Raw genomic sequence first — 14,656 nt, 5'->3', positions numbered from 1 at the left:
TGGAGGAGCCAGTGCTTAACTAGCCTTCCCCCCAGCTTCCTGTCTCAGCTGTGTAATCCATCATTATGAACTGAAATCTCTCATACGATTTCAGAGAGCAACCCAGTGCTATTAAAACTCCTTCTCACCTCTCTCCATGGAAGTTACTCCCTAGATCACATGGACCAGAGGTTTACCCTTCGTCTTTTTGGACCCCTATTGTCCCATCTCTAAAAGTAGATAAATGTTGCACCTGTTTACCTTGTAGGATTTAGAATGGATAGAAAGGAAGATGGAAAACTTGCAAGTGATTCTATGTGAAAAGATGGGGCAGTGGAGAGAGATCCGAAGTATTAATGTCCTGGCTTGCCCTCAGAAGTCAGATGAGTGATGTGAATTCATTCTCTGAGCACAACATTTTATACAGAAACACTGATTATGAGAGATTGGTCATGATGAATGCAGGTGATTAAAATGGATTATTTTCTTAGAAATTGACCACAGACATGAACATTGATAATTTTTTATTTGACATCTGGATTTTTAACTTATATATTTGCATAACATAATCAAAAACTATTTTTAATGATTATCTGCTCAGAATCACAAGATAGTTAACTGATCCCTTTTAATTCTCTATTTGCAATCTGAGCATCACCCTGGTGTAGCACCGAGAAGAAAACAGTTGTTGGTCACTTTCCTTATAGTGACATAGGCACTCTCTGTACATGGAACACATTGGGCAGGTTCTCCTTAAACTGTGGATTGTATGGCAAGATTGGGTTTGGTAAATACAATAGGGAAGGGTAGAAGAGATAGGAGGGTCTCTACATAAGAGAGACATGAATACATTTTTTTTTTTTTTTTTTTTTTTGTACTGGAGATTGAACTCAGGGGCACTCAACCACCAAGTCATATCCTAAGCCCTATTTTGTATTTTATTTAGAGACAGGGTCTCACTGAGTTGCTTAACACCTTGCTGTTGTTTTGAACTTGTGATCCTCCTGCCTCAGCCTCCTGAGCCTCTGGGATTTTAGGTGTGCGCCACCATGCCTGGCTGAATACATTTTGATGTACTAGATAGATGAAGCTGGCCATGTCAGTAACTTACAAATGCTAATGTGAGCGCTGAGAAGTGTTAAGGAACCCCTTATACACAGTGTCCAGCCCCTCCTATTTCATAGCTAAGTTCTGGGGTCCAGGGAACTTAGACTGATAGTAGACTGGAACAAGAACACTGGCTTCAGGTTCTGTCTCCATGGTATACAATATTCATTGATCATCTTAGATTCAATTTCTGGTCATTTGAATAAATACTGGTCTATGAACCATAATTTTTTTTAAGGCTGAGGTATGTCAAAACAAGTTAATTTTCCCCTGCACATTTTTTTATCTAGGTTGTAATGATGATGATTATCACCACCACACAAAAACTTAGCAATCATACTTTCAAATTGGTGTTTAACGCAGAAGCAGGGTATCATGAATTGTCATTTATCTTTCACCCACAGACTACAAAACCATTTTCAAATCTAACAATTAGGCCAATTATTCTTGACTTATTATTTATGCTAAAGACAGTAATGAGGTCAGGGTGAAATGGTTCAGTTTTAACACACCAATCTGGAAGAATTTCTTTTTTGCAGGTAAAAGGTAACATTGTATTATGTAGAAAAATTAACATTAGGAGATACTCAGAGGCAGCCCTCATTGTCAGGCATTTAAGGATGGCCTAGATTCTAAGAGGAACCTCAACAGAAGTTTTTTTCTGCTTCAAAAATAAAAGAAGTATTTGAAGATATATGGAAAGATTAAATAATCAGTAGTGATTTTTTTTATAATGGAATGATCCACATGAGCTTTCCAATCAATGTAATAGAGTTGATTTACTTTCATAACACATAATTTTTCCACACTAAAATTGAGATCTATCATTTATAGTGTCACTTGGATTATCTAAACAGTAACATCTTTGTTTATTTTATTCATGTCTTGTGGTGCGGTGGGTCGAACCCAAGGCCCTGTGCATGCTAGAAAAGTGCTCTATCATTAAATTATGTCCTCTGCCCCTCACATCATTGAAACAAGTGGGCTTCGATGCAGAAGTTTAGATTCCTGCAAACCTGGTTGAATTGTTCATGTAAAGCAATAAACCATTGGCAATAAGGTAAGGCAGAGGCACACCAGTAGATGCCCGTCAGCAGGTTAGTTTTTGATAGCCATGGTCCAGAGGAGTGGATGGCTGGTCTCCACAGTCACAACACCAGACCCATCGTAGGTATTAGAAGTACTGACCAGTGTTCCGAAACCAAGCACATCATTTGCTGTAAGAGGGGAAAAAAAAATTAGTGAGAGGAAAACTTTTTCCAGTGTAGACTGACTTTATCAATAGTTACCAAAAAAGCAAAGAAACACACACTTTTTATAAAAGATATATGAAATGGAATAGGTTAAATAAATGATATAGAGTTTTAAAGCTAAAAATGTCTATAACTTGCTACTACTATTCTTCCTAGAATTGGTTATTTACCATTTTGGGATGTATACCAATATTAATAATAAATTTCATTGAATTGTTTTCTTTCTTTTTTTCTTTACCAATTGTAAAACAAGAACCCACATCTTTAATGTGTCATTTACTCCCTTGCCTTGGTACAGTTTTATTTTTTCTTGATGATTCAGAATTAACATTTTACACGTTATTAAATGTAATATGGATACAATTTTAGTTTCAAATATAAAAGATAGATGACAGAAAGCTGATTATCTAAAAAAATAAAGAAAAGAAAAACATGAGATTTTTGGACACATTGAATATGGCTTATGTTCTTTAAAATTAACAGGAACTCCATGGTCAAGGCAGACTTTCAATTTGATTTTGAGCAAGTCATTTAAACTCAGCAATAAAATAAAGAGATGACATCATCATTTAAACTACTTAAAGTAAAAAGTAAAAGCCCTACCAGTTAAGTTATATAACTTTCATACATACAGATTTGCATTTCTGGCAAGTGAGTGCCTAGGCACAGGTTGGTACCACCTTCTTCTCTGTTCACATAGGAGCACTGACCTTGAACTCCTGACTGTCCTATGAAATTCCTTGATAGCTTATATTTTGTTTGGTAAAATTTGAAGAGGAATAAAAACTTCAGTGTCAGAAGAGGTCCCTTTTCCTTCAAACAAAACCTAACCATGGATTTACAGTGTGAGGGAAAAGATTCCATCTCAAAGCTCACTTCCCACTAGAGGGAGCCTGCCATCTTTCCTTGAAGTTTCAAACAGGCACTCTAAAAATTCAGAGATGGTGTTACTGGATAAGAGAAAGTCAGCATTACCAGTTCACATGGTTTATTTATTAAAGTTCAAGTTGTTTTATGGCTGTCAATGTCTTTATTGATGCAAACATAAAGCTATACAGTAGCACCTCACATAAACACGACACAAATTTGTAACTCAGTGGAAGAAGCTCCTGCCTCTTCAGTATTGGGATTCTGGCCATACAAAGTTCCTAAGCGGTGGTGATGCATGCATCAATATTTGCATATATAGACATTCTGGCACAAAGAGTGTGCTGGTTGTCATGGTGGGATTCTTGATAAAGTCCACTTGGCATCTCTGTGGAAAAGAGAAGGCTTGACTCTCCTGAGTGGTGGTCTTGCCTGGTAACTTGGTGCTCACCAAGTGACTTCCTGAGACCCATCCCAGGCCCAGGGTTTCAAGGGTTTCCCAACAACCAAAAGGGAAGGAGCTGGGGAGCAATTTGAACATGTCATACTACTTATCCATCATAAGTACAATTGAGGATGCTTTAGCAGGTCCCTCAGGAAGGACATGTACACATAAGCTAGCTGAATTTGACACAGTCTATTTTAAGATTCTGCAAACTAATAAGATCAAAATCCTAGTTTTTACCTGAGCTTAAAGGATAAAAGCATAAAATGTTCCTCCAGTTTGTAGTTGCATAATTTCTTTCTGAAGGTAAACTTATGTATTCTAGGTTTTGGGGGACAGTTACAGACATTGTACATATTGGTTTTTCTAAGACACTGTAGCATCCTAATTAGTTCTTAAATGGGAAAAGAACTAACTGCAATGACTATATTGGGACATAAGAACAAGCAATATTTTCCTGCAGGAAACATTTCTTGGCATTAAGCAAGGCAACTATTAGCCATGCTTATAAACTGTATTTTTATTTTATTTTGTAATAAAGTTTCATTAAAACCAGTTACACAATTATAACTGATTAAAGGTAGAAAATTGTATTTGATAATCTCCAGCTTTAGAAAAGTATGGTAAAAATATCAAATTAAGATGAATAAGCTGAAACACAAAATCATGAATTTCAATTTACTATGTCACACGCCAATTACTTTGGAATATATTATCTCCAAGTCAAATAATCATATTTTTGGATAAAACATCATGTCTTTCTTAGAAGAATAAAAAAATTTTGAAAAAAATATTTGAAATTGTGATTGAATACCCCTACCCCAAATGTTGGAGGGTCAATCTTGAAATAAAATACAGTTTTTTTTTTCTTATATGAGATGCTTATGACCAGAAGTGTTTCAAATTTTGGAATTTGTGTGTGTGTGTGTGTGTGTGAGAGAAATATCCTGGGATCCAAATATGAAATTCATTTATGTTATATATATATATATATATATATATATATATATATATATATATATATATATATTCCACATACACATAGGCTGAAGGTGATTCTACATAATATTTTTAACATGCCTGCATTTTTGACTGTTACCCTCACATGTGGTCAGGTATGTAATTTTCCACTTGCACTGTCATGCTGAGGCTCAAAAATTTGGGGATTTTGGGATTAGGGATGATCAATCTGTGCATGAAAATAGCAGAAAGATAGCTACATGCAGACAGGGGAAAACAAGTAACTTCTTTATTTCTACCCTAAAGGACTTTTCCAAAACATTGTTTGATGAACTGATAGAAAATTTAGAGTCAGGTTTGCACAGAGTCGAGTTTAGCTAACCACAGTTGCTCCAAGACAACCAGTTATTCAGAGCACATCCTTTTTTAAACAAAAGACAAGAATAAGATTTACAGATACATGTGTAAGATAGTAAGCAACTATAGGATGTATGACCAACATAACCAGCTATCACTGTGTGAATGTGAAAACTGTGTCTTCTCTATTCATTTCCAGCCACGATCATCAGTTGTATTGAGGACAGGTTGTCTTGTAGTCTTGACACTATGAATACTGGTTCTCGTGAAATTTAATAGGGGGTATATATTAGGGAACATGGAGGCATAGCCTAACTTTTGAGTTTTGATATTTTAGAGAAATAGTAGAACTTAAGAATATGAGAAAGACTGACATCGATTTTACATTTTTAAATCCATTATCTCAACCTGTGTTCCTCCCCTGTGGCAAGGTGCGAATCAGCCACTTGCTACTCTGTGTTCGGTGATGTCTTACAAGCTTTTCTTCAACACTGGAAAAAGACTGAGGACTTATGAAGTAGAAGCTGGCAAACTAGTGGGAATCAGTTATTCACCTCTGTTCACATCAGCTGCAGGGTAAGTGGGGCCACTTGCCACTGGTTTCCTGCCCTCCTTACCTCTACAAGCTGCTCAGTGGGCTGTGACTCTCCTGCACTGGTGACAGAAGCCCACTGATTCTGGAGGCCTCTGATGCCTCCAGCATTGATTCCAAGAGCAAAGCATTTTTTTTTTCTTTGCACCTAAGTGACTATTCTGCTCCAGAGTTTTTACAGAGAAAGCAACAAGGACCCCATCATGATGGGGTGAATAAGGCAGTCCTAGGTGCAAGCTGGGGCTCCCCCATTTGTGAACTCTGTGGGCTCAGTTACTTAAACTCTGGCCTCAGTGATCTCAACTTAAAATGTGAATAATATCATCTCCTTCACAGAGAAGTTGTGTGGACCATTTGGTCCAAATTCTAACATGCAGTAAGTATTTAAGAAATTCTCATCTGCCTTGCTTTCTATGATTGTTATTCTGTCCATAAAATAGTCCAGGTTTCTCTTAAGAGAGAGGGAGAGAGGGGGAGAGAGAGATCATGATTTGAATAATTAGCAAATGCCTTGTTCAAGTGATTAATTTATAGCTGGCTGAGAGGTGAAATGAGGTTAATTCTCAATTCTGGTGGGCCAGCTTCTGTGGAACGACTTTGTAAAATCATTTCGGTGCCACCTTGGCCTGTGTATGTGTATGTATTCATTTGTTTACAGAGAGCTGGTCTGCCATATCCATGGCTTCTACTCTGTGAATTCAACCAACCATGGCACAAAAATACTCAGAAAAGAAAAACTGTCTGTACTGAACACACACAGCCTTGTTTTCTTGTCCTCACTCCTTGACAGTACAGTTTAAGTACTACTAAGTAGCGCTACTAAGTAGTGTTTACAATGTGATAGGTATTATAAGTAATCTAGATTTAAAGTGTGCAGGAGGATGTACTTAGGTTATGTGCAAATACTATGCCATTTTTAAAGGAAGGGCTGAGCATCCAGATGTTGGTATCTATGGGGGGTTCTGGGGCTGGTCCTGCATGGACACTGAGGAATGACTATGACTGTAGTTATTAAAGTTTGACTCTGTGATGGCCACCAGGGTGGCCATTCCATTACAAGGACTCTTGGGGTTTCCGACCCTGCTGGAATGTGAGGTTCAGTTCTAGGAGCTCGACTAGACATACTGGACATCACTGGCTTTAAGATGTGATGGAGCCACCGTACCCTTATAGTCCTTATTTCCTCCCTGAAGATTCTTGTCCTGTTTGGAGAATTGCTACACATTAAGAAAATATGACTTAGATTTTATTCACTAAAAAGAAATGCAAACCATACTGTCTCTACCATAAGTTCACTATTATTGGTCTTCATAATTTACAATTTTTGGCATATAGATTTAAAAATGCTTTATATTTATGTACCTGTGGCAAAATATTCTATTCTAAAAATTGCCAATTTATGCTATAAAATATGAACTCTGGAAGTGGTTTTTATTAAAGTTATTCCTTGTAAAGTTGTGTTTACATTTAGCATTGCTCTTGAAATTTTTCAAAAGTGACATAGATATATTGCCTTTTCATTTCTTACAGGCGGAAAATCACAGCAGTCCTAGTGTTGAGCTATTGAATACATGGTTTCTGGTGTTTATGTTTATATTGGAGTCTTAAGAAATACAAGTTTGAAACCATCTATCAAAGTAAGAAATACTTTCAGTTGTCTGTCTATACCAGCACGGTCAAATGTAAATATGTGATCCACACATCTAGTAAACATTTCTGGTGAACACATTAAAAAACAGAAGAAGTTAAAAAGCTAAAGATTTTATTTAACCTAGTATATCTAAGTTATTATCATCTTCATAAATACAAAATTATTAATGATATATCTTTTATTCCTTGTCTACACTATGAAATCCACTGATGACACATATCAATTTTTATATTTACTGCATATCTTGATTTAGACAAGTCACATTTTAAGCCACGTGTAGCTTGTGGATAGTGTACTGACTCTTGGAATCAATGCTGGAGGCATCAGAGGCCTCCAGAAGCAGTGGGCTCCTGTCACCAGTGCAGGAGAGTCACAGCCCACTGAGCAGCTTCAGAGGTAAGGTGGGCAGGAAACCAGTGGCAAGTGGCCCCACTTACCACGCAGCTGATGTGAAAAGAGATGAATAATTGATTCCCACCAGTTTGCCAGCTTCTACTTCATAAGTCCTCAGTCTTTTTCCAGTGTTGAAGAAAAGCTGGTAAGACATCACTTTTTGGTTTGACTCTATGGGTACTGATTTCGTGTCACATATAGATACACACTCATAATCAACCTGAGTCATCAGGTTACAAAGGGAACAGTAAGCTCAGAGTATATCAAATTCAAAGGATCAAGAGACACTTCGATGGTCAACACATGCTCACTTGTGAGAAAGACTGAGTCCACTGCCCTTCAAGGGGAGGGCTAAGAAGTACCTAGCAGACTCTGCAGAAAAGACAGCTAAAAATGTAAACCCTAAACAAACTAACTTAAAATTGCCAGGAGAATCTATAGTGCATTCTGTAAAGTGTGTAATGAGTAGACCCCTGCCTCCGCGTGTGGCACATAATCTTCCAGTTCTACTCCTTTCTCTGATTTTTTTTACCTCTTCTTAATTCTCCAGACTCCAGATCTGATTATGTCATTCCCATGTGAAAAACAAACAAACAAAAAACAACATCAACAAAACCCCAAAACTGATGGCCCCTAATTGCCCAAAAGGTAATGTTTAAAGCAAAAGAAAGCAGACTGCTTCCCTTGCCCCAACCACACATCTTGGCAGGGCATGATAATCTGGCTACTTCCTGCTTGCCTGTTATCTACCCATGCTACTTGCTAGTCCTTGCATAGATCAGGAACTTCCTACTTCCATGAAAACATTTTATGTGTCCCTCTCACTTTGTGGAAAAAACAAAACAAAACAAAACAAGTCTTTTCTTTGCATGTTGTATCCTTCTAGTCTAAACTCTAATGTCACTTTCTAGCTGGTATTGCTCTTTGATGTTCCACCTGCCACAGACCAGATTAATAATTCTCTTTTCTATTTACAAACGACTTGACTGCTTCCCTAGAACACACTTTGCATTATAATCTGATTATTCAGACTCTTAGTCTAGGGCAAGCAAAGTAGAGGGTGAGCCTGAAATACCTTGTTCCATAAAAGGAGAGAGTGCTCAAGAAGTGATTTAGGCAGGGGGAAGGGACCCAGGCGCTGGGGAAATAGAAAAGAACACTGAGAGGAATGCACTACACTATGTGAATAATTGAAAGAATCCCCAGAGGCAGGTGGATTTACAGAAGAAAGAGCCAACTCCTCAAGGGAAATGATGGGAGTAGGGACACAGGCACATGGTGCAGCCACCCTTGTGGTCACTGGGTCAGGTAAGACCCACCAAGGACAGTCAAACCACTGGCTGATGTGGTGAGCCGCTTCTGCCGTTTCTGCAGACTATGGTCGCCATTACAAGATGGCGCTAGCTCCGCTGTGGTCTGTGACAAACAACTCCTTATTTGGGAGAGTTGGCACATGATTTTTCACCACCCTATGAGAAAGCTCCACGTGGCAGCTTTGCATTGGGGCTTGAGATGCTTTATTAAGGCTGGGAGGGGCATCCGAGAGGAAGAAGAAGAAATATCAAGGACCTGAATAAACTGCTGAAAGAAGATTCCTGAGTTGCGTCTTCCTTGCGGGCAAGGGGTCGCGACAAGTGGTGCCGAAACCCGGGAACCAGAACTTTCAGCAGTCAGGGGTGGTGCACCGGTTAGTCCCAGGTAAGTGGGATCCGCGACCAAAGCGGGGTTAGTCCCAAGTAAGTGGGATCCGCGACCAAAGCGGGGCAGCTCCTCTGTAAAGAAAGAGAGAGCATTACATTTTATTGCAGCTGCACTGTGTACTTTCGCTTCTGTTTTCTGTGTTTCTTTTGTTGTGTCATTTCGCTTTTGTTTTTTGTGCTTCTTTTGTTGTTGTGACGACAGGGACGCTCCCCTGTAAAAGGAAGAGAGCGGGAAATTCATAAAAAGTAACGCTCCCCTGTAAAAGGAAGAGAGCGGGGACTTTTGTGCTTTTTCAGGGAGTCTTACGGTTCCCAGCTGGGACAAATTAGGGAAAGATCTAGATTTCGCTCATGAGCAAGGTACCTTGCAGGGTGGCATTATACCACTTTGGAAGTTAGTTAGAGGATGTATAACAGATGGTAAATGCCAGGAAGCTGTGAGTGAGGGTTAAGCTATTTTTGAGCAACTGCATGAGGAAAAATCTGAAGGATCATGTAGTGAAGTGGCAGAGAGTATTAAGAGTAAGAGTAGTGAGAAGGCAAAAGAGCCTGAAAATAAAAATAGGAGAAGGCTCTATCCAGACTTGACCGAATTCAAAACACCTGAGGACACAAGCGGCTCAGAGTGTTCTGAGGACCTTGATATATTGTTGCAACAACTACGCAAGATAAAAATAAAAAAGAAGAAAAGGGAGCCACAGCTGATATTTCCGCTTTGGCTCAATTACGAGGAGTCCAAAGTTGGCTGTTTAATGTTTCTGGCAGTACCCAAGATTTGGTGTGGGGTAGGAGACTCAAAAATATTTCACACAATGCACAATTAGGTAATGCAACGTTACCCTCCACAGCAGTCTGTCTCCAATCTCCGTTCCTGTTTCTTTTGGCTAATGTTACATTACAGGGGATGCTTAATTGTTCTAATGTTACTTGCTACTTGTCTGAGTGTTGGAATGGCTCCTTGACTGTAGCAGTGGTTATGAAAATTCCAACCTTTGTCCCGATCCCAGTTACTGCAGATCCAGAATCTTTTCCTATTGTTGAATTGATTAGAGCCCGTAGAGATTTTGGAATTACGGCAGCCATAGTGACAGCTGTGGCGGTATCTGCTGCTGCAGCAGTTACAGCTGGAGTAGCCATGGCCAGCCAAGTACAAACTGCTGCCACTATTAATCAGGTTATTCAACAAACATCCACCGTACTTGAATCCCAAAGTAAAATTAATCAACATATTTTATCTGGGATCTTGGCTGCTAATCAAAGGATAGATTTGCTTCAAGCTCAAGTTGAGGAGTTGTCTGATCTAGTACATTTGGGTTGTGTTGATCAACGTGCGCATTTATGCATAACCTCTGTCAGATTTAATGATTCCAGGAATGCCTCCCGCATCATTGGCAAATATTTGGCCGGAAATTGGTCCATGGCAGCGGAAGACATGATCCAGTCTCAACTAACCCAGATAGCTGTCTTGAACAGTACCCGTGTCGATCCTGTGACTTTGGGTCAATTCACCGATTGGATATCTTCTGCTTTTTCCTTCTTCAAAGAGTGGGTGGGGGTAGGCATTTTTGGTGCAATGTGTTGCTTCGGTATGTTCCTCTGTTTGTGGTTTCTCTGTCGCCTTAAGGCCCGCAGTGCTCATGATAAGGCTTTAGAAAATGGCAACTCACCTCAAGTCTGGCTTGCGCATCTTAAGCAGTAAACCTTTGACATGGTCGTTACACCCCAAGTTATTATAACATTGCACTGGGATCGACATGACTTTCCTTGTTATTCTCTTAGTGTTGGAAAGCCCTTGCACTCTGCCGGTCTTACTGCCATTGCACGCAGATGGGTTTCCACACTAGTGCTTTTCTATCGTCTTAAAGTCCGTGCCTTTCTTTCAGGGTGCTGTCAACTTGTTTGTCATTATAAACAGCCACAGTTCAGCCTCAGCTATCCCCCTTCATCCACTATCGTCACGATACAGGATGCGAGGCAAGGCACTGCACTTGGGTGATCCTTGACGTGGACCTCAAGGAGAGCATGTCCTATTGCATGCGGGTTAGACGCGTCCACGCCCCGCCCCACGAAAAAAGGCGTCGGCTGATATGGCCTCAGATCTGGGGAAGGGCCCTCCTTAGGACTGAGTCATACTATGCAGCCACTTCTGCACAGTGGGATAGGACCTCTACTCTTGCCTGTATTGTTTTAAGAAAACAGAAAAGGGGGAACTGTGGTGAGCCGCTTCTGCCGTTTCTGCAGACTATGGTCGCCATAACAAGATGGCGCTAGCTCCGCTATGGTCTGTGACAAACAACTCCTTATTTGGGAGAGTTGGCACATGATTTTTCACCACCCTATGAGAAAGCTCCACGTGGCAGCTTTGCACTGGGGCTTGAGATGCTTTATTAAGGCTGGGAGGGGCATCCGAGAGGAAGAAGAAGAAATATCAAGGACCTGAATAAACTGCTGAAAGAAGATTCCTGAGTTGCGTCTTCCTTGCGGGCAAGGGGTCGCGACAGGCTGAGACACTGTTGGGGAAGCAGCATATTCACAATATCCAAGCACCACTCCACCAAGTACTTCTAATTCAAAAGAAAGAATGGAGCAGAGACTCTCATGAATCCCATTTAGCCACATGCTCAAGCTTAGTTAGCACCACCCAGGAAAGGATGATATGATATTGTGTATATCCTGACATGGTGCTAGAGGATACAACATCACCTATTTAAAGAGTTTTGCCAAGAATATTTTGCCTGAGTCTAATCATGGAGAAATGATCAGGCAAATGCAGATCGTGGGGCAGTCAACAAGTTAGCTGCTTGGACTTTTCGAAACTGTCATTGTCACAGAAGACCAAAACCACTGGGAGGGCTTTTGTGAATTGAAAGAGATGAAGCAGACAGGACAACTGTAGACAATGATGGACTGTAGATTGCAGATATCAAAAAGTTATCAAGAGGCTGGGGGTGTGGCTCAAGCGGTAACGCGCTCACCTGGCATGCGCGGGGCGCTGGGTTCAATCCTCAGCACCACGTAACATAAAGATGTTGTGTCCACCAAAAACTGAAAAATAAGTATTAGAGAATTCTCATTCTCTCTCTCTCTCTCTCTCTCTCTTCTAAAAAAAAAAAATGTTATCAAGAGCAAGAAGGACCATAGGAGAATCTGAAGGGGGACTGTATACAACCATCGTATTAATTGTATTTTGGGGAGTATAAGTACTGTAGTTTTGTAGGAGGAAGCTCCTGTTCTTAGCAGCTGGTGGCTGAAGAGTTTCAGGGGTTTTAGTATGATTACATCCTCAAGTCATTCTCAAATGATCCATAAAGGAAAAATATACAAACACTTTAAAAGAATGAAATATTAATGTAGAAAAAAATTTAACGGTTAGTAAATCTCAGTGTAAGGTACACAGACTTTGTTGTACTGTTTATTCAGTGTTTTTATAGGTTTGAAAATTTTCAATATTGAAATTTAATACTACAATTTTTGGGGAGAGGTCAGGCTAACAGCTAGGAACTTATGAAGGGAAGCATTTCCCTCACATTCACCTGTTTCCTCAAAAGCTGGAGTAAGGAAGTGGCCCTACGAGGCATTAAGAAATGTTCCCTGATGTGTAGTGCTTCCAAATAAATCCACATTGAGGAAAATGTGGGCCACGCTGAGGAGGCCACCAAGTGTGTGATGTGTCTGCCTCCCAGCTTCTTGAAGGAACTCCTAAAGACATGCTGAGCACCCAGCTGGGTGGTGGCCCTCCTCTGCCACCCTGTGATGCTGTGCACAGAGCCTTGGCTTGCTCTCAATGGGGCAGGAGGATCTGAGAAGTACCCTGTTAATCTACCAGCACTTCCCAGGCCTGTTATGCCCGTCTCTGATAAGGAGTCTGGTGCTTCCCTTCTGGACTTTATCTCCCTGCACCTGATCTGCTGGAGACTCTCCCCAGGGCGAGGACTCATCACCTCTGCCCTGACAAGGAACCCTTTCTCCAACCCCAGCATCTAAGGAAGGGCATTTATGATTGTTTGAAAGTGGCTGCATTTATCTCCACCTCTCTCTGAAGGCACATGTTCCCTTGCCCTTGGATTAGGGCTGAAGGCACTGGAAGGCTTCTGATGTTCAATTATTCTTCCTTCTCCACATTTTCTGTGTTATGACTCAGACTGCCGTCCAAAAAATGATTACACTGGGAAAATGCTGCTGTTGAAAAATCAAAACCTCCAACCAATTATGCCAGTTAGAAAATGTCTCCCAAGATCAGAACTTTCATAATAAAAAGTTATGATTTGTCTTCATTAAAATGAATTCCCTCCACTGTTACATCACTTGCTTTTTCCACTCTGAGCAGGCCCCCACTGAAGCTAAAGAGCCAATCACAGCTGCTGTAAGAAAAAGGAAAAGTTGACCGTGTTTACACGAAAAAGATCCATAAAAAGTGACCTGTTTGCATTACTGATTAGTGGTAAAATGAACAATCTGTGTTGAACTGGATGAAAATTTTCAGCGTGAATAAAAAAAAAAAAAAAACAAGTGTCAGATTTATATTTGTATGCAAAGAAAGGGCCACTAGATTATTCTAGGGCTCTATGAGCAGAATGACTCTGCTCTCCTGCCTTTGACTCTAGGGCTCTGCATTGTCTAGACACTGTCCTGCCCCAAACCATCCACACAAGTGCGAGAATTATGGCCTGCATGTGGCTCAGACGACTGAGGTTCTCGTTCTAACACACTGCTACCTGGCTGTGGAACAGGGCAAGTCATTTTGTGTGCTGGGCCTCAATGCCATCCCAGAAAACAGAGGGCTCAGCTCTCCACTGTAATATCTACAACATTCACTCAAAGTTCCTCAGGTGACCTCGGCCTCCACTTGGAAAGTGACAACAGCACCCATCTGCAGTGATTTCTGATGCAGCCACTGTGAAGATGGATGAGCTACGCTATTCAGGGCTTTGACTTATCCAGAAAAGTCAAAATCTGGGATAGTATCATCATTTCATCTGTACTTAGGAAGCTTTAAAGTGGCATTTGCTTCTATCCTTCAAATGTCAACAAAGATTATTATAAGTACATCAAACAAATGGAAATGGCATAGAAAAGTGAAGAAATAGAAGAATATGTGAGGTAGCACAGTATAATTACTTAACATCAATCTCAAACCTGCAGGTGGCATATATCAAGAATAAGCTAAAGGGACATACTCCATGGTCCCCTAACAGTCAAATCAGATAACCCCCGAAAAAATAAAACACATAAGAACAGGTGCTCTTAATGCTCAAGAAAAGGCATCAATGTCTTGGGAGGAACAAGGAGTGACAAAGGACAACCAGAAGTTGCAGAACCTCCTCTTCAGATCAAGAACAAAGTGTGTGATCA

At 40.3% G+C, this 14,656-nt stretch overlaps 1 protein-coding gene across 6 annotated transcripts in view; it reads right to left on the bottom strand.

Moving 5' to 3' along the window:
- Window positions 1-486: 486 nt before the first annotated feature.
- Window positions 487-14,656, bottom strand: part of Tpk1 (thiamin pyrophosphokinase 1) — a 339,523-nt gene continuing 325,353 nt past the window's right edge. For 5 of the 6 annotated variants that reach the window (XM_027943417.2, XM_071611250.1, XM_071611276.1 and 2 more), the window contains one exon: window positions 487-2,303. In XM_027943417.2, coding sequence (XP_027799218.1) covers window positions 2,185-2,303 — 119 coding nt within the window. In that variant the 3' untranslated portion in view covers window positions 487-2,184. Of the gene's footprint in view, window positions 2,304-12,279; window positions 12,350-14,656 lie in introns of those variants that run through there. The other variant, XM_071611269.1, reaches the window with a different exon arrangement.

This window comes from Marmota flaviventris, chromosome 1 (genome assembly GCF_047511675.1).
Source record: "Marmota flaviventris isolate mMarFla1 chromosome 1, mMarFla1.hap1, whole genome shotgun sequence".
NCBI classification, from domain to species: Eukaryota; Metazoa; Chordata; class Mammalia; order Rodentia; family Sciuridae; genus Marmota; species Marmota flaviventris.
The sequence above is the reverse complement of the archived record's forward strand: the minus strand, read 5'-3'. Positions and strand labels throughout refer to the sequence as shown.